At 34.8% G+C, this 20389-nt stretch overlaps 1 protein-coding gene across 4 annotated transcripts in view; it reads right to left on the reverse strand.

Annotated features, from left to right (window-relative positions):
• The window catches only part of NIN (ninein), a 191993-nt gene that overhangs the window by 36517 nt on the left and 135087 nt on the right, over window positions 1-20389 (reverse strand). For 3 of the 4 annotated variants that reach the window (XM_056821103.1, XM_001363383.4, XM_056821105.1), the window contains 7 exons: window positions 19914-20035; window positions 16762-17288; window positions 13593-15713; window positions 11816-11941; window positions 11629-11698; window positions 9863-10078; window positions 7173-7286 (listed from right to left, as the gene is read on the reverse strand). In XM_056821103.1, the coding sequence (XP_056677081.1) occupies window positions 7173-7286; window positions 9863-10078; window positions 11629-11698; window positions 11816-11941; window positions 13593-15713; window positions 16762-17288; window positions 19914-20035 (3296 nt within the window). The remainder of the gene's footprint in view (window positions 1-7172; window positions 7287-9862; window positions 10079-11628; window positions 11699-11815; window positions 11942-13592; window positions 15714-16761; window positions 17289-19913; window positions 20036-20389) is intronic. The other variant, XM_007473222.2, reaches the window with a different exon arrangement.

Below are 20389 nucleotides of genomic sequence, written 5' to 3' on the forward strand. Positions count from 1 at the left end.
TTATTATTGCTGTAATCTCTTTGTTAGTATTTTATTTAAAATTTTCATATAAGAAGATGGCGGCTGAGCAAGCAGCAAAAGTTCAGACCTCGTGGAAGACCCTTCCTTAACCGATACAGACTGAATGCTCCTAGGGCACCGAAATTCAAGCTGAACAACAGGACAGAAGCGAGGAACCCTCCTTCTGGACTCAAATCAAAAGGTACGCCCCCCAAAAGCCGGAATCCGAGAATACTCAGGGCTAAGGGGAAGGCAAAGGTAAGGTCCCAGGACCCCTCCCCACAACCCAGAGGGCTGAGCCCCCAGCAGCAGCGGGAACCTCTGAGCAGGCAAAGGTGCTGGTTTGGAGGGTCTACCTTGTGAGCAGCGGGGCGCCGGGCTCGGAGCATCCAGCTTGGACAGCAGGGAGGAAGCCAGGGAGAGATGGGGCCATGGCTGGGTCCCTCCATCCGGCGCCAGTCTCACCATTGCCTTGGGGCACAACCAGACCAATCCAGTTGAACCTAATCCCATCAGAACTCCTTAGAGTTTAGGGAGGCGGGCAAAGGCACTTGTGGACAGCGGAGAAGCAACTGTAGAGAACTGGAGAGAGCCTGAGCGGCCCAGCCTTCCAGGAGTCTTCAGAGCCTTAGAGCTTCATACCACATACAGCCCAACCCACTTGAACTCAATCCAATCAAAAGCCTCCAGAGGACAGGGAAACTAACATTCCTCCCCTAGAGACTGTACCAAGAGATCTGACAAAGCCCCAAGAGGGGAGACTGACAGCCCCAAAACCAAAACAAAATGAGAGGAGCAAGAGCAAAGACAGACAAATACAGGGAGCAAAGAAGGGGTAAACTCGAGCAAACAACAAAAAAGAAGAAAGAAATTACAATAGACAGCTTCTGCACAGGTAATGAGCAAAGAGAGAACTAAACAAAGGGGGAGGGATCAGCAAAGGAAAAATCAGAAATCCCAGTGAATTGGATACACGCTTTGGAATAATTCAAAATGCAATTCAAAACACAATTAAGAGAGGCTGAAGACAATTGGGAAAAGAACTTAAAAACTAAGATAAGTCATCTGGAAAAAGAAAACATTGTCTTGAAAGCCAAAATCAACCAGCTGGAAAATGAGGCAAAGGAGATGAAAGATGAGGCAAAGCAGATGAAAGATGAGGTGAAGAAGATGAAAGATGACCTCCAAAGAAAATCTGACCAAAAGGAAAAGACTAACAAAAAACTAAGGATGAAATCCAGTCTTTAAGAACAACTAGAATCAAGTGACCTCACAAGGCAGCAAGACACTATAAAACAAAACCAAAAGAATGAAAAAATTGAGGAAAATATGAAGCATCTCATTCACAAAACAGAGGATTTAGAAAATCATTCAAGGAGAGATAATTTAAGAATTATTGGCCTACCAGAAGACCATGACAAAAGAAAAAGCCTGGACATTATGTTACAGGAAATTATTAAAGAAAACTGCCCTGAAATCCTTGAACAAGAGGAAAGTGGAGATTGATAGAATCCACAGATTCTTAATCCCCAACTGACAACACCCAGGAATGTTATAGCCAAATTTAAGAACTATCAGACAAAAGAAAAATTATTACAAGCTGCCAAGAAGAAGTCATTCAGATACCAAGGAACCACAGTGAGGATAACTCAGGATCTGGCTGCATCTACACTGAAAAAAAGTAAGACATGGAATACGATATTCCAGAAAGCAAGGGAACTAGGTCTACAACCAAGAATCAACTACCCAGCAAAACTGACTATATTCTTACAGGGGAAAGTATGGTCATTCAACAAAATAGAAGAATTTCAAGAATTCGTAAAGAAAAGATCAGACCTGAACAGAAAATTTGATGTCCAAGCACAGAACTCAAGAGAATCGTCAAAAGGTAATTAAAAAAGAGGGGAAAAAAGGAAAACAAAAATTTTAAGGGACTCAATAAGTTAAAATGATATGTATCCCTATAAGAAAAGAGGTCATTGGTAACTCTTAAAAACTGTTGTTATTACCTGGGCATCAAAAAGAAGTATACTTAGAGGGAACAGCAACAAACTGTATAGGATGAAAGGACAATACATAAATAGGTATATAGATATATGCATGCAAAAATACATACGCATGAGTATGCATATATGTATATGTGTATATATATGTATATATGTATATATATATATATACACATATATATATAACTAGAGCTTAAAAATAGGTTAATATTAAAAGAAATGGGAAAAGAAACAAATGGGGGGTAAATTTATATGTCATAAAGAAGCTCATGGTGGGAGGGGGGAGAACATCAATACACTGGAAGGGTAAAGAGATCGGAGACAGTAAATACTCAACTTTTCCATGCTTTGAAAGTGACTCAAAGAGGGAAAAACAATTCAATCCATTGGGGGAAGAGAATAGATTTGCACCCTATAGGGGAGTAGAAGGGTAACAAATGGTCTGGTGGGGAGGGAAGCAGTACAAGAGAGGGAGGGAGCGGAGGGTTAATTTTAGAATGACTACAGGGAAAATAAGAGGGTGGAATAAGAAGGGAGGTGGGTAGAAAGGGAAGTAAAATAAGGGTGGGAACAAGGGAGACTGTTTAAAGGCAAACATTGGTGTAGAAGGAAATAGTGAAAGAAGAAAAGGCAGGAACAGGAGCAGAAATCAAAATGCTGGGAAATACACAGCTAGTAATCATAACTCAATGTGAATGGAATGAACTTACCCATAAAACGCAAGAGAATAGCAAAGTGGATTAGAGTCCAAAACCCTACCATACGCTGTCTACAAGAAACACATATGAGAAAGGTAGATACACATAGGGTGAAAGTAAGAGGGTGGAGCCAAATCTATTGGGCATCAACTGATAAAAAGAAGGCAGGAGTCGCAATCATGATATTCGACAAAGCCAAAGTAAAAATAAATCTAGTTAGAAGAGCCAGGGAAGGTAATTACATCCCGTTAAAAGGTAGTATAGACAGTGAGGAAATATCTGTACTCAACATGTATGCACCAAATGGCATAGCATCCAAATTACTAAAGGAGAAACTAGAGGAACTCAAGGACGAAATAGATAGAAAAACTATAGTAGTGGGAGACCTGAACCTTCCTCTATCCGAACTAGATAAATCAAACCAAACAAATAAATAAGAAAGAGGTACGAGAAGTAAATGAAATTTTAGAAAAATTAGAGTTAGTAGACATGTGGAGAAAAATAAATAGGGACAAAAAGGAATATACCTTCTTTTCTGCAGCACATGGTACATTCACAAAAATTGACCATGTATTAGGGCATAAAAACATTGCAAACAAGTGCAAAAGAGCAGAAATAATAAATGCATCTTTCTCAGATCACAAAATTTTCACATAAATGTTTTAGGGAAATTGGGCTATAGTTTCCTTTCTCTCTTTTTGCTCTTCCTGGTTTAGGCTATCAGAATCATATTTGCATCATAAAAGGAATTTAGTAGGAATCCTTCTTTACCCATTTTTCCAAGTAGTTTATATAGTATCGGTATTCATTGTTTTTTAAATATTTGATAGAATACACTTGTGAATCCATATCTCCTTGAGTATTTTTTATCTTGTGGACTTTATTGATGACTTATTCAATTTCTTTTTCTAAAGTGATTGTTTAAATATTGTATTTTCTCTTTTGTTAATCTAAGCAGTTTATATTTTTGTAAATATCCATTTTGCTTATATTATTAAATTTAGTGTTTCATAAGTAGGTAAAATCATTCCTAGTAATTACTTTAATTTCCTTTTTATTGGTGGTGAATTCATTCTTTTCATTTTGGATACTAGTGATTTGATTTTCTTCTTTCCTTTTTAAAATCAAATTAGCCAATGGTTTATCAGTGATTGTGAACGTCATGACTGAGGCCTTTTAGCCATTCTAAGATTTCTATTAAGATATTTACTAATATTGTAATGTGATTCAGTCATCACCCATTGATCTGTTCATACTGTTGTTAGAAATGGATTTTGCATCTGAAGATTAGAAATAATCCTTTGTAGAGTATGAGGTTATCATTGGATAATTAGATAGTATTAAATATTTTAAATGAAGATTATCTGTTGAACATGTGGAGCAGGGCAGTATAAAAATTGTTCAACTGTCTGGTAGGGTTATCAACTTTAATCTATAAATAGATTCAAAATCACAACCAATTAAACAAATATTTATTGATCACATATCATATTCAAGGCACTTGAACTGATAAGATAAAACATGGTTTTAACTTTCAATAAGTTTATAATTAAATGTACAAAAGTATAAAATGTAAAAAGTTTTAAGAGTTAAGGGGAGAGAGAGATCATCTTGATCTATAGGGAAGGATCAAAGAGGGCTTTATGAACAAAGCAAAATTTGAGAGATCTTCATTATTTCTTGCCTTAATTATTACAATGACCTCCTAATTGATATTCCTGACTTCAGATTCTTCACCACTCTAGTCTGTCCTTCTCATTCCTTCCAAAGAGATTTTTTATAGTGTCATGTCACTCCTCCTCTCAATAATTCCAAGTGTTCCCCTATTGCTTCTAAGATAAATTATAAACTCCTCCATTTAGGTTTTAAAGGCGGGGGTGGGGGGGGTGGGATGTGGCATGAGTTCATTGTAGGGGGAAGGGCATACCAATTTGTCTTGAGGGTGGGGTGGGGGTGGGAACTGGCACTTTGTTTCTAAAAGGTTCATCATCACTTGGTTAGGTATTAGGAAGGTCAATTCAATCATTCATTCAATTATTGAATAGTGAAGATATAGTAGTCATTATGTTACATACAAGCACTGGGGGAATGTGGGCAGCATTAAAATTGAAGAAAGAATTGAGTTTTGTTATTCTGACAGAGGTGAGAAGCTGGGATTTTGGACCTAAAGCTGCAGGGAAAAAATGTAAGACCATACAAATCCTCTACAAGTGTCCAATTTACATATTATCTGTGCTATTCTTTCCCTAATACCATTAACAATCTTTTGCTTTAGGGCCAGAAAAGATTTTTTTAAAAACCTTTCATTTTCCTAATTGTTTCCTGCTCCCTTGACTTTTATGAGTTAATAATGTTGGGATTTTTGCATTGATGTCAGTGTTTTCCATTTTAAAATTTACTAAAAACTTAGGTAGCTACGTATGTTTTGAGTTAACCTGTGTAAGAAGAATTAACAATCAAAACCTTCTTCCTGGGGTATATTATTATATTGTATATCATCCCATGTTGCTGGTGATGATTTTATTGTTAATTAGTCTTTGGAAGTAATTATAACCGATTATAATTATAGGAAGTTAACCATTTAAGAATTTAAATGATAAAAGTGAAAAAAATTTTCATTTCTTTAGGCATCTAGTGAAATACATTTCCTTTAAATGGAACATAAGTTGCTTCTACATGATAATAATAATAATAAGCCACTAGCAAAGTAGATAATTATGGCCCAGTATCATTGTATGATTCAAACAGCAGTTTTCATTATAAGATCAAGCCAAAAACATTTTCTGACTATGTATATGTGTGAAGATAGGATTAACTACCCCCTTGTCTATTTTTAGCTAATCAAATCAAGAACCTAAAGTACTCCTACTTACCATTAAGTATGAGAGTTCACAAGTCACTTAGTAGAGTAAGTGACAACTCCAAAGGCCACTGCCCCGCCCCCCGGGGCTAGGCAAATTGAAAGACTGCCATTGGTTTCCGTGACGTAGGAGGAGTGATAGGAAATGACAGGAAGTGACATGGAAAAAAGGGGTATAAAAAGAGACCAACATGGTCTAGCATTCATTCACTTCCTAGCATTTGGAGAGATTTCTTCCAGAGATTCCTGACTTGGCTTGGAGGAGATCTTTTCCCTGGATCCTGCGTCAGCTTGCTGGGTGAGTGGAACTCTGGCTGAAGACACCATCATGACTTCTGGCTGAGGATTACAGGGAAAGCCACATGGGGACAAGGGTCGTGGGGAAGCCCCTGCAGGGCTGAGCCTCACTTCACTGGTGGCTTATTAGAATCTGTCTCTTTATCTACATTTTTCCATTTTCACTCTTTCCATCTCTTTGTAAATAAAACTGCTAAAAGTCATTTTGACTTAAGCTATAATATTTTTTTAAATTGGCAACCACAGTATTACTTTAGAATTCACATATTTAGCATAAAACCCAAATTTAAACTCTTATATATATTTGGAGTATGTTGACATATGCCCAAATCAACTTATTAATTGGTATGCTTCCTCCCCTCCCTGAAATCAAGACATATCCTCCAACAGTTGAAATATTTGATGGAAAAGCATTATGGTGCATCTTTTGACCATAACACCTACAATTAGCATTTCTTCTACCATTTCTGTTTTTTCTCAATATTCTAACATTAAAAAAACAACAACAACAAAACCTCAAAGATTTCCTTCTCATATTTAGATTTAGTGGTAGTTGTACCACACAAAACCAATTCCAGTTTTAAACTAAATCCAATATCCTTGATAGAATAAGAAATATTTGGAGGTGGAGAGTGAACAGCACCATGCTTCACCACATCCACTGAATAAAAATGGCACTCTAGGAAGGAAAGAATGTAAACTTTCTATTTGGGTTGCTTGCTTCACTAAAAGTACCTTTTAGTTTTCTCATGTCTGTTGTAAACTCTAATTTAATTAATGACCAGTTAATGCTATTTCTGCATGTTTGTGTTTCACTACAGTGAAGAGCAGTAACAGCATATTAGATTGCCAGTACTGAAGCCAGAATGATCTGAATTCAAATTACACCTTATGACACTGGGTAGATCACTTAACCTCTCAAAACTATGCTACCTTCTAAGAATAAACAGAGAAGCTGCCAATCTTCATTACTAGATATAGTTCTAGTGCTTGGGAATGCCCTCAATGAAATCACAGGTCTAGTTTCTATCCCTTATCCATAATCACTGAAGTACATATTTTTTGGTCTTTAGTAACTGACTTATGAGTACTCTCATGGATGAAAAAAGGTAAAACTTGATAAACCCAGAATAAACACTTGTAGTATTTATAATTTTTTTTTACTTCCTTACATCTTTACCTTTTCTGACTTAAAATCTGAGTCACAAGCCAGACTGTTCAGTGGTAGCCATTGCAAAAAAAAGAAAAGGGAAAAAAAAGAGAAGGCATACAAATGTTTTATGAAATCATTTGCATGGAAAGCTGCCTTACTTGTTTTATTCGCTCCAGTTCATCTTTGAGGAAGAAATTTTCCTGTTCCAAAGCATGACTTTCAATCTTTATTTTAGACAATTCTGCCTCCAGAGAACACACTAAATCAGATGACTGTAAAAGAACAATTTTAAATGATAATGTGATTCATTCTAGTGAAAGAAAACATGCTAAGTCTATTCTTAAGTTTGTGAAGCACTACAACAAACATGAATCAAACAACATACCATTTTTAACCTTTATATATAAACAAAGCATGATAATACTTTATACACATAACACACACAGAGCATTCTATAGGTTACAAGTAGATTTCACAAGTATTAGCACATTTTGATTTGATTTGTACAACTTTATGAGGGCATTTAGGGAAGTGTTATTAGTTTCATGTCACTGTTGAAGAAATGGCAACTCTGATTATAAAATGTCGTAGCAGAACTAGGATTGAAATCTTATTCTTTTGATCTTTTGACCATGTCTACCATGGAATTTTCCAAACCATCATTTTAGGCACAAGAAGTAAATCCGAGTTATATTGTAAAAGATTGATCAGGTTCTTTGGTCTGGTATATATTTAAAAATATTAGTTGAGGAGGTGGTTAAGTGGCTAAGTGAACTGAGAGCCAGACCTAAAAGGAGGTCCAGGGTTCAAATCTGGCCCCAGACTTAACCCCCATAGATGAATTGTAATAGTATGGGAAAATCCTATGGAGTGAAACTTGGTAAGGACTGGAAAAAATATTAGAAAAGGAGAAAAACTGGTAATTCCCACATAGAAAAAGCTAAAAGGAAAAATGTTTGCAGATTTTCCTTTATCTATAAGTTTTCAATTTGGTAGCTATGAACAAGGTCACCAGTCCTGTGAAAAAGAGCTAACTTGGGTTGTGGAATTTCTAAATGACACAATTGGATAATAAAGAATGTGCAAGTCTGTTTATAATATACGAATTATTTTTTAATTATTGGTTTTGATGTAAGGATAAATTTATGATTAAGAAGAAGAGAAGAAAACTAAGTGAAATATTTTAGATGTGTGTGAGCCCTGCTAAACTCTATGAGAGTAATCTTAATTGTATTCAGCACTTAAGTTATGATTAGTGAAACTTGGCATTGGAGGTAAAAGTTTTTAGGACTCCAACTAATATTATTTTGAGTTTTAAATTCAGGTGTCTCATGCATCATTAAGTCAGTAATCTGCCATAAAAAAAAAAAAAGCCACAAGTTACTCAGAAGTGAGATCCTAAACATCTGATGAATCATTCTGTGCCTTTATAAGGCTTATGCCTGGAAAACCAGTTTTGGTGTTGTCCTTGCTTTTTTTCTTTAATGACAAATTTCTATAATCAGAGCAAATGGTCAATGGAAGATATGAGCATAATGCAAACGTGTAAGCTGTTTTCAGTCTGAATGTGAGAAAACACTAGATTAGATAAACCTGATGTTAAATTCCAATGGGCATGTAAAAACCTATTAATTTCTGAATTTTAACTAATTTGTTCTGTTAAAATCCTGATGTGGGAATCCAAAAAAAGTAACAGTGAATCATTTTTCCAGTCCTGGGAGGTAGGGAGGTAGACAGAGAGGTCTGTGCACACTAGGGATAGAGTCTGTTGAAAAGTATGCTTTGCAGAGCACTACAAGTAGAGAACTGGGAAAACTAGGAGAGAACTAGGTTGGACTCTTCAGTGTCCAAACCCAATCCTATCTAATAAGAGGGGAAGGATCCTAGGGCAGGAGTGATTGAATAGATGAGTTTTAGAGTTGACTTCAATTTGCAGAATGATGTTTTTAGATATAATTAAAGCAAGATCATGACAAGAGTTTAAAATTTAAAAAAAAATATATTTTTACAGGTTAAAGTGCCAGAAGAATAAATTGGAAAAGAAATGAGAATCATGAAAGAGAGAAGTGGAAAGGAACTAACCACCTTAGCACAGGAGGTAAAAACCTTACCCAGGTAAAAAATTCTAGGAAAATTAGAACAGAACAAATAGAAACCAGTAATCTAAAAGACATCAAGAAATATTAGAACAAAATCAAAAGATAGGAAAAATAGAAAATATAGAGTATTTTATTAAAACAAACAAACAACTGACCTGGCAAGTCCTGGGGTTGGGTGGAAGGGGTGGTAACTGAATTGCCAGTGGTGGCTTCTGGAATCCACAGATAAAAGGGGGCCAGATAACTGGTCAGAGGAAGAGTAGAGGGGCCCCTTTGATGGCATTGGGAGCAGGACTCTATTGCATTGCCTCTACACAGTTCCAGGTCATAGACAACTCGTAGGATTGGAGAACATGTCATAGAAAAGAGTGCTTATGGCCACTCACAGATCAGAGCACATGCCAGGAAAGCAGTGACCATATCTCTCCTTAACTAAGGAGATATAACTTAATTATTCGCTCTCCTTAAAAGAATTAAGAGCTTGAAGAAACCCCAGAGCTAGTTTTGAAAATAGCAGCATAAAAAAAAACCTGTTGCTTGGGAGAGTTCTCTTTTCCTCTAGGACCTCAATCTTAAAATAAAGTAGAAGTCAAGAAATAAGTTGGAAAACAAAGCAAATAACCAAAAAAGACCCTGACTATAGTCACTAAATAGAATATGCGTATTCTATTTACTTAGATAGAAAAAGTTGAAACTCTCTTTCAAGAATGAACTGCAATTAAAAATCTTATAGTTACCATAGATCTTACCTTTGCTGTGTAATTGTCTAATTCCTCTTTCAGCTTTGTATTTTCTTTTTCCCATACTTCCAATGTACAATTTCCTATCTCTTTTTCTTTCTGACACAGGATTTGTGCTAAATGTTGCTGAAGATACTGAAGGTCTGCTTCATTTTGGGTGTTCTTTTGGATAAGTTCTGCATTTTCCAAAACCAAGTGCTGATTTTTGGCTTTTAATTCTAATACCTAGTTAAAATGGAAATTAAGATTTTTGAAGGTATTAAGTCCATTTCTCCTGAAGACTAGATATAGGAACTTAGATCTTTCTGATCCCTATACCACTAGTGTTCTATGTATAGTTTCTCAAAGATCTTTTCCACTACAGCTAGACATGATAATCACGAACTAAGGGTTTTCTATATACTCTCTATCATTAAATTTTAATTCTGGGTAATGGCACACAATTGACTTTGCAGCATGTATTTACTGGGCTTTTAGACAAAATCTGCTTTTAGACAAAAGGTGAACAATTTGAAATGATAAGCTTTTCTCTATTATATAATGAGGCTCTCCAGTGTCAAGTTTTCATTATTCTTAAAGGTTCATTGTCTATCCAATGCTGATGATATTTTAGGGCCTGACCAGAACATAAGAAAATATAGGATACATATGCAAGAGTCCTGTAATATTCAGAGGGAATTGTAGAGGATACAGGGGATAATGAAGGTTTTGTAATAGGGAATGGAGGGGTTGAAGGGAGAGAAGGAATATGGCTGCTGGTGAGGAAAAAGGAGGGAGATACCCCTGCTTAGAGGTTATCTTTGAAAATTGGGATTCCCAAGAAATGGACCAACTATGATAGCCTGAGGGGATGTCTTCTCTATTGATTGATGTGGAAGATACCCCAAGGCAGGTAAGCATGGACCCCCTGAGGGACAAGTCTCCCTCTAGACCAAGGTAGCCCAGGAGGAGTTAGATAAGGACCCTTTATGGTTGAATGGCTGTCCTTAGGTTCAGCTCCTTCTATGTCCCATGAAATGAGAGTCCTCTTATCTGACTGTGGTTTATTTAAATAAAGACGAATTTTAATAACAAGTTTGGATTGGGGAGGTATCAGAGAAGAGGGAATTGGGATTTCCCTAGATTGTGTTTGAGTCTCTCTCAGCTTTTGAGCTGAGGCCAGGCTTTGCAGACTGGTGAAGGGTTTCTTTATTCCTGTCTAAGCTAATCTATGTTAGTTTTCTTAAGTTCAAAGTCTTTAGCAGTAGACAGCAAGAGGAAGAAAAGGTTCTGACCTTCAGAGCTGGTTGGGTCTGTCTCTTCGGGCTATCACCCCTAAAGACCAGCCTTACAGTTCAAACCACTCCCCTTAAATCCTTTTGTTTGATGACTCGATCACAGGAATCCAGATAGAGCACACAGTTGAGAAAATCAGGAATAGAAGTACTTCTATCCCGAGACAGGCAGAGAGCGCTCCATGCAGTCCAAGGGCCACGCAAAAGAGTCTCAGGAGACCAATTGTCCCTCTCTAAGTTCCCCTCCCCCCCAACTGTCATTCTTGTCAATATCTTCTCTCTAACATTCCAACTGATGTCCAAAACTTGCTTCAATTTTACTTTCCACAGCCCTTATCACATTATCCTCTAATTTTAAACTCCACTGTCATATATGAATTCAAGAAAAATAGTATTAGTTTTCATATAATGGGGCTACTTTAATGTGATGATTTCTAACAGAAAGATATATTTTCTAAGTCAAGAAAAATTGAAATTGGAGAATATTAAAAATTAATTTACCTGCTTTTTAAAGTTTCCAACCATCTTCTTTATAGTATTTTTTTCCTTTCTTACAGTCTCTATTTTTTTCCTAAAGCAGCAATGGAAAGATAATTTAAACTTGATTTTTTAAAATTAAAGTAAGCTTCAGTAATAATTCCTTAAATATCAGTAAGTATAATTATATAAAAAATACTTATATGCTTACCATATTTCTTCTTGAGATCCCCTTATTTCCCTTAATTTTAGGTAAGAAATGCTACCTTCTTCATTTAAAGTGGTAATTTCATTCCTTAAAATAGAGTTTTCTTCTTGAAACCTTTCAGACTCCTGTCTAAAGTTCAGAGATAAAAATAAAATAAAAATAAGGCAATTACCAATAAATTTTAGAAAGCATTTTTAGAGAATTCCCAAAAGGTGACTATCCAGAAGTTATTTAAAAGACAAATTTGCATTATTTTATATTTGGCAATAGGTTGCTAATGTGAAGACTGGATTTGACTATCTCCTGATTGTAACAATGAAGGTACTTAGATTTTCCTTAATAGTGAAGATAAAATTGTAATCCCAGGCCTATTTTTAGATAGATAGGCCTGCCCCTCTCTCCCTCTCTCTCTCTCTCTCCCTCTCTCTCTCTCTCCCTCTCTCTCTCTCTCCCTCTCTCTCTTTTTCTCTCTCTCTTTTTCTTCCTTAATATCTTCCCTCTATTGTAAATAAACTACCATAAATTCTACTTTAGTAATTCATTTTGGGATTTAGAAATTAAATTCCCGGCGACCATCCAATTAAAAATTCGGAGTCCAACTGAAAATAAATTTGACACTAATAATGGCTTTATTAGGAAGCAATGGAACCAAACCATAGAAAATCCATGAGAAACAATTGACTGAGAAAAATTGAAACATTGGGTTAAAATGTCAACTAAAGTTTTGCCACTGACTAATATGACCCTTTCAGCTTGACTTTTGAACATTTAAATCCCTCTCTTCCCTTCAAAACATATAAGTAACCTGTGTTTGTTTTAACTATAAAGTATAAAGACATACAAGATGACCTGTTACAGAAATGTTAGTAATATGTCAAAATCTCAAAGTTAATTCAATATGTGTGTATATAACAGAGAGACAGATAGACAGAAACAGAGAGATGAGAATAAGAATATCTAGCAATATAATGGCAAGTGAAGAGAAGAGGAAATATTACCTTCAGAATTAGTCTGTGATCCATTTATAGTAAAGACTCTCAAAACAATTTAAAGGAAAACAATTTCTAAGACAGTTAACACGAAGCTTTATTCCTTGTGCTTTAGATGGGTCATGATTCAATTCAGTTTTACACTTATATTTATTCTCTCATAAATGCATAGGCATCTGTACTTCTAAGTACTTCTAAATACTGACAATCATCCCAACTAAGGTTAATATTTCTTTGATAAAAGGGAACACTTCCTAATGTGCACTTTAAAAAAAATCAAGCTTAAATTGAAAGCAAAATGATCACAAAATTAAGAAACAAGAAGAATGTATTTTTCCTATATCAGTGCAAGACATATTATTTGCTATGACTTAATTATATATAAAAGCTATTATAGGAGATGTTTCATTAAATGAAACAAGTGTAACATGCTTAACAAGAATTCTTATACCCAAATAGTGCCTGACAGTGTTATTTGTGATCATGTGCTATTTTGTTTTAGTGTGATGTACCTGTTTTGATGCATATAATTAAATAGAAAAAATACAAGTTATGCATTTTCACATCTCATATTAGAATAATTTGCTTACTGAAAAGGAACTGGAATTAAGAGGTTTTTTTTTTTTTTTCTAGGAAAGGTTACTCTATGTGTTAATGCATAAATAGAAGTAGAAATGAACATTATTACTCTGCCTTCTTGAAAATACAACAGATTAGTTTCTCTAAGAATAAGTAGCCAAAGTTAGAGAAGTTGTAGTCAGATTCCATAATAATTTATAGGTATACATTACCTCAGTAGTTCAACTTTGTGCTGCATCTCACTGCATGTGCTTTGTAAGTCATACATCATTGACTTTAGCTCCTCCTCTTTTCCCCCATGACAATCTACATGTTTCTGTTTAACTAAATTGGTTACTTTCTCTCTTAATTTTCTGGTCAGCTCTTGTAACTTGTTTTTCTCCAATTCTAATTCTTCTTTTCGTGTGTCATCATAGTGATATTTCCCTTGAAGGTCTGAGAGTATAGGATTTTCCTCAAGTTTTTTAAGTTGGTTTTGTTCAGTTGACTTTTCTTCAAGATTCATCTTTTCCTGAAGCCAGAAATCTTCATATACCATTGTTTTTACTGGGAGCAATGTGTCTTCCTCCCTACATGACACATTTTCTTGATTTTGTTTTTTTAAAACAGACTTTACAGTCATAAATTTTTTACCAAACTGTAACAACCTTTTCTTTTGTTCTAATATTTTTTTTTCAGTTTTCAGTTTTGGGGTACCAACTTCATTTAATAAGAAACACTCACATTGTTCCACTGCTTTCCCCTGTAGTTTTTCAATCTTTTCTTCAAGTCTCAAAACTAGAGTCTTTAGGTCTTCATTTTCAATTTTAACTTCATCATAACTTTGTTTAATCATGAGGAATGCTTCAGTTACTGTCTCAGCTTTCTTCAGCTCACTCTGTAAATTGAAAACTTCTAATGTGAGCTCTCTGCTATTTTCCATTACTTTATCATACTGTGCTTCCATCATTTTGAGTTCTTCCTGAAGACAGTAATTTTCCCTACTGGCATCTTCATATAACATCTTATACTTAGTATTAGCCTCAGAATTATTCTCAAGAACTTTTACTTTCTTTTTTAGAATAGAAATATCAAAAATTAAATCTTGCTTCTTTTCAGAGACTTGATCACACTCTGTGTGAAAGCCCTTCAAAATTTCCTGGAGAAAAGGAAAATTGTTCTTTAGGTTCCAGTTCTCAGTACTTATTACTTCACTATTTTCAAACTCAGAAAAATGATCTAATGATCCTAAAGACTCCTGTATTTTAGTTTCCAGTGTCTGAAGAGAGCTTATTTGTATCCTTTCTACTTCTTGAACATTGTCATTAGGCGATTCACTTAGAATATAGTTAATAATGTCTTCTACTTGTGGTCGTCTGTTTTGAGAGGCAAGTGTCTTTGTTTGTTCCACTGAAGTTCTGAATAAGTTAAAATCTGATTCCTCTAAAGAAGCAAATGTTACTGACTTTGGATCTAATTTTTGTAGTCTTTGATGTAATCTGATGATTTCAGCAGCCATTTGGACATTTTCCTTTACTGCTCTCTCATGGGCTCTTTGCAGGTTTATAAGAATATCACCATTTTCTTCCAAAAGTTGTGTACCTTGCTGAAGCAGTGACATCTCACTAGCCAACTCTGCATTTTCACTTGGTGCTACTTGGCAGTTATTCTGAGGCTTCGTAAATAAAAGAATTCCATGCTGCGATTCCTTTATCTTATCCTGAAGTCTAGAAATTTCTAAGCTGTTTCTGTCTGCTTTCTCACAAGGTATTTTGTTGAAGTCCTCCACAGTCAGAAATTGGGAATCCATATATTCCTTTTCATATTCACATTTAATCTCTTGCTCTTCAAATTTCTGCCTGTCTAGCTTCCCTTTATCAACTATCTGAGACATGAAATGCTCTCTTTCTTTAAATTCTTTTTCATGACTGTTCCTGAGTTCAATTTCTTTGGACAATTGGATTTGTTGGCTTTTAGGCATATCCCTTAGTTCCTCTAGGTCTTTTTGCACCTGTTGTTTCTCAGCTACTAAGCTGATTAAATGATCTTTATATTTTTTCTCGAGCATCACTTGCTCTCTTGTCAGAACAAGAAAATTTGCCTTCTTGTGCTTCAGCATTTCTTTAAGTTGTTCTTGTGCTTCAGCATACTCCTGGGTGAGTTCATCTTTTTCAAATTCCCATTTAGATTTTTCCTCACATTGCTTTTCCATCAAGTCCTTCAGCTCTTGCTGGTAGACATCTTTTAGGTCACTTAGGGTTTCTTCATGTTTGCTTCTGACTTTTTGGCATTCACTCAGAAAATGGGCTTCTATCTGAGAGTTTCTTCTATTATACTCAATTTCCATTTTATTCCTAAATGTGGTTAATAGACAGCATTACTGAAACTGCTGCCAATTCAGAAAACAAATAGAAACATTTCCCACCAACCTTACCCTCCTCCCTATAAGGAAGATACTGTGAAGAAAATATTTAGTTTTGTATATTTTCTAAAAATAATTAACTAAATTTTTATGTGGAAAACAGTAAAAAAAAGTTTGAATCTGACTACAGAATGAGTTGTGATAATTAGTTTAAAGGGACACAATAGTTTTTAAATACTATTTACTCCATAATAAAATGCCTTCTTCCCCATGAGAATATAATTCTGAATAGCATGCCATGGGGATAAGGCATTTAAAATTTGAACTTAAAACCTAAAATGATATTAAACATTAAATATACAAATGTGCATTAACATAATTCCCATCTTGGTTGGGCAGTATATACTCTGTTAACCTTGAATAAGAACAATTCTTTAATGGATTTCAAAAATCAGATTATACACAGATGTTCAGGTATTAGTTTAGTTGTCTTATTTTAGGAAGCATATTAAGCACATGATCCAAATGTTGTTTTACAGTTCAAGTTATAAAGTTATCAATATACACTGAAAAAATGCAGTATAAGAGCTTCTCTACTTGTACATCTAAACAGTACTGGTAAAAGCTAATGTGAAAGTGAAGCGTTAAATCAAGCCACTGAGAGCTCCCTTTGTACTAAACTAATATCAGACCTACCTATAGAACCTTTATAAACCTACTTCTAAACTGAAAAAGTCTTGAAAATAATAGGTCAAAATTATGGTAGTCTCAATTTCACATAATTATAAATGCTTGTTGTATATGCCACCAAGTCTTGCCAAAACAAAACAAACAATTAATCTCCACTTATATTAGCAATCTTAATAATGAAAAACTAGGACTGTGTCTATACAATACCAAAACTGGTTGTAAAAAAAAAATAGAACATTTCCTATAATCTCTATTAAAATACTAATGTATTTACTGAATTGTTTGAGTATTTTTATGTCAAGCAGAGCAATCTCATTTGATTGTTTTTCCACTTATCTTTGGTATCTTACCTTTCCTCTTGGAGATTGTTTTGATGTTTTTCTAGAAGTATTCTTTGCAGTTCTTCTTTCTCAAGATTATGTTTTTCCAGTAGGCTTTTCAGCTTTTCCTGGTAAAATTCTTCCAGTTTATATTTCTCTTCCTCCTTTGCCTTAACTAAATCTCTTAATTTCTCTTCAGCCCAAGTACCATTTTGAATGAGTGTCTCTCTTTCTTGGTTAAAGCTTTCCTTTACCTGTTCTAGCTTATTCTTGAGAAGCACTTCATGTTCTAACTTCAACTTCTCCTGAAGATGAGCCTTTTCTTCATTAAACTTCACCTGTAATTCATTTTTTTCCTTCATACATCTATAGTCTGCTTGTTGTTGTTCTTTCTTCAGAACAACTGTCTGTTTCTGTAGTTCTTCAATTTCACTTTTAAGGCCACTTATTTCTTTTTCCAAGACATGTATCTCATTCTTATACTTTTGTTTAACATTTTCTTGTTCTTTTTCACAGTTGGATTTGGTTTCATCTAGCTGTTTTTCATAATGGAGCATCTGTAGCAAAGATAACATAGGAAGTCATTTAATTTCAAAGCCAAATAAAGGAACAAAATGATAGAAATCTCCTACGAGATGTCCTACAAGACAAGAGGAGATTCATAATAGAATCTTATCCACCCAAGTTATCTGTCCATTAGATGATCCCTATCTTACGGTAACAGATGCATTGTAAGTACCAAATACCTAGATCCTAAGGTAATTTAGTGTAAGAAGTATTTTTCCATCTTTGCATAAGATTTTTACTTGATCTTCCCATCTTATCTTAATTTATATGGCATGGCCCAGTTTTTTTAAGGCATAGCTGTGAGAAAATTGAAAATATAACCAAAATCAATGGCTCAATTAATTTTTCATGTTGCTTCTGAAATAGAGAAGAATAGTCTATTGTTATGTTTATTGGGAGAGATGGGGAGGATATGAAAAACCAAGGGATAATGGGAGGTCTGTAGTAGGGTATGGAAGAGTTGAGGGGAGAGAGGGGATATTGCTCTGTGAGGCAAAGGAGAGGGATGCCCCCTGCCGAGAGGAAGCAGCAGGGGTTCGATAAGGACTGTTTGTCATTGAATGACGGAACTGATGTTCAGCTCCCTGTATGCACAGAAAAGATAGTCCACGTATCTGACTGCAAATTCAAATAATATAAAGTTTAATAACCAGTTGGGATTGGCGCTTTTTCCTCAGCTTCAGAGCTGAGGCCAGGCCTCATAGGCTGGTGGCGGGTTTCTCCCACTCCCGCCTACTCTATATCAGTCCTCGCTTTGTCTAATTCAGAATCTTAGCAGTAGACAGAAAGCAAAAAAGAATAGTTCTAACTTTCAGGAGTGATTGGGCCTGAATATTGGGGCTGAACCAAAAAGAGGCAAGCCACTCCAGACTGGGCTGAATAAGCTCCTCCCTCCTCCAACACCAGGAAGGAAGACCCACCCAGCAGGAAGGAAGTACTAGTCACAAGACTCAACTGCCACTCCCAGTTGGCCCTTCCCCCACCAACTGTCAGTCTTGTTTCCTTTCCACACTATCTAGGACAAACTAAAATTTCATTCTGTATTTTGAATCATTCTGCTAAGGATAAGCTTATTTGTCTATGTGTAGGAAATATTAACCAAATTAAAAGTGGTGTAGAAACACAGCTTCCTGAACATAGTCTTGTTTCTTCTTCAGTAGGCTACACTGTGATTTGGTGATTGTCTTGAAGAAGCTTATTTTTTAATTGGATGTATCTGCATTTATATTATACTTTAAATTGTGCAAAAATAAAAATAATAAAATAGATAAGCAAGTGCAAAATTTCAGAAGTCCAGGGAGTTAAGTATAAGTAAAAATAGAAAATTAACCTACCAATTAGTCATATCAAGATGCCAAGCACAAATCTATTATACATGATGATTATATATGAATCCTAGAAAGTCATAACGCTAATTTCACAAAGCAATATAGGTAAAAATTAAAACCAAGAAATCAGGAATGTCTTCATTCATCCATGAAAAACTCTATAAGGATTTCTTCATTTTAAACTCTGAAATGAATATTTTGAAAAGTTTCCCTCCCTTTTAATGCAAACTTTTTTGCATTAGGGGATATGTGATTTACTAACAGAAATTTTCATAACAGTCTGGCATCTTAAATGTAAATGATTCCTATGAGTTTTTTTTTTCTGTTTATTATTTGTAAATGTAATTCAGAATTGGGTCTAGTTAAAAAACAAAAACCTCATTTGGAAATAATTTTATAAAAGTCAAGCATATTCTAGAATCAACTGTTTAGAGTAAATTTAGAGAAAATAAGATTAGGTCTTCATCTGAAGATAAGGGAAGTAAATAAGCATTTATTTAAGTACCTATTATTTGTCAAGAATTGTGAGAGGTGCTTTACAAATATGATTCAATTTTTCAAATGTGAAAAATTTTCTACTAATAGCAATACAACAATCCAGGACAATTCTGAGGAATTTCTAAAAAAGAATGTTATCCACCTACAGAAAAATAACTGTTAGACTACAAATACATATAAAAAAACACATGATTTATCACTTGTTTATTTAGGTATATGTTTGAGGGGTTTGGTTTTATAGGATTATTCACTTACAAAAACAAATAATATGGAAATGTTTTATTTGATAATAAATGAATATACCAGATTGTTGCTTGCTGGCTCAGGAGGAGGGATGGAAAAAGGGAGGAAGACATTTTGGAGCATATAATTTTGGAAAATTTAGGAGGAAGTTTGTTATTAAGAAACAAAAAACAAATTAGATTCAATTTAATCCCTTTCAGCTACTCTATGAAGCAAGTGCTATTATTTTCCCCATTTTAAAGTTGAAACAACTTTGGGAGAAAAAAGTGAAATGAGTTGCCAGGGCCAAGATTTCATAGCCTTTAAGTATCTATAGCTGGGATTTTAATTCAGGTCCTTCTGACTCCAAGCCCAGCACTATATTCACTGGGCCATCTACCTTGAGGATATATTTCTCAGACACAGAATATTTTATGAAGTTTTGGAAAACTTTCATAGATAAAAAGTGTTGAAGTTCAAAAATGTTGTAGATTTGACTGAATGGCAAGAGCTTCTTACCCTTTTTGAAGATGAACACACTTTTAAAGTTTAATGGTAACTACTTACTTTATCTGTAAGTTCCAGTGTTAAACGTTTCATGTCGCTATGATGTTGTTCTTTCAATTGTTCAATAATCAGCTCTGCTTCTATGCTCATATTCAATGGATTACAATTTTCAGAACTAAACCCTAAAAGACATTTATAAGAAAAGCTCTTTTAAAATAGGTTTTGCTGCCAAGACACTTAATTTAAGAATATATCTCAGCTTATGATATTTCAGAGAGTTTAGGAAATAACTGTATAAAGAGTTTACTGTGGTCAAAGAAGTTTAGGTGAATTTTTCCTCTAATTGTCAGGCAATATACTAAGTTTTCTATTCTCTTGAGCAGGGAAGGTAGAAATGAGAGAGATCTTTCAAACCTCTTGAAATTCCAAGCCATTTGACAGGAATATGGTCAGTTGAGGAAAGATGTATAGTTAGAACTCTAGGTGATCTAATATATCTGAATCTTGAGATCCACGTTTGACTTCAACAAAAGGAT

Source organism: Monodelphis domestica, chromosome 1, assembly GCF_027887165.1.
Source record: "Monodelphis domestica isolate mMonDom1 chromosome 1, mMonDom1.pri, whole genome shotgun sequence".
Lineage (NCBI taxonomy): Eukaryota > Metazoa > Chordata > Mammalia > Didelphimorphia > Didelphidae > Monodelphis > Monodelphis domestica.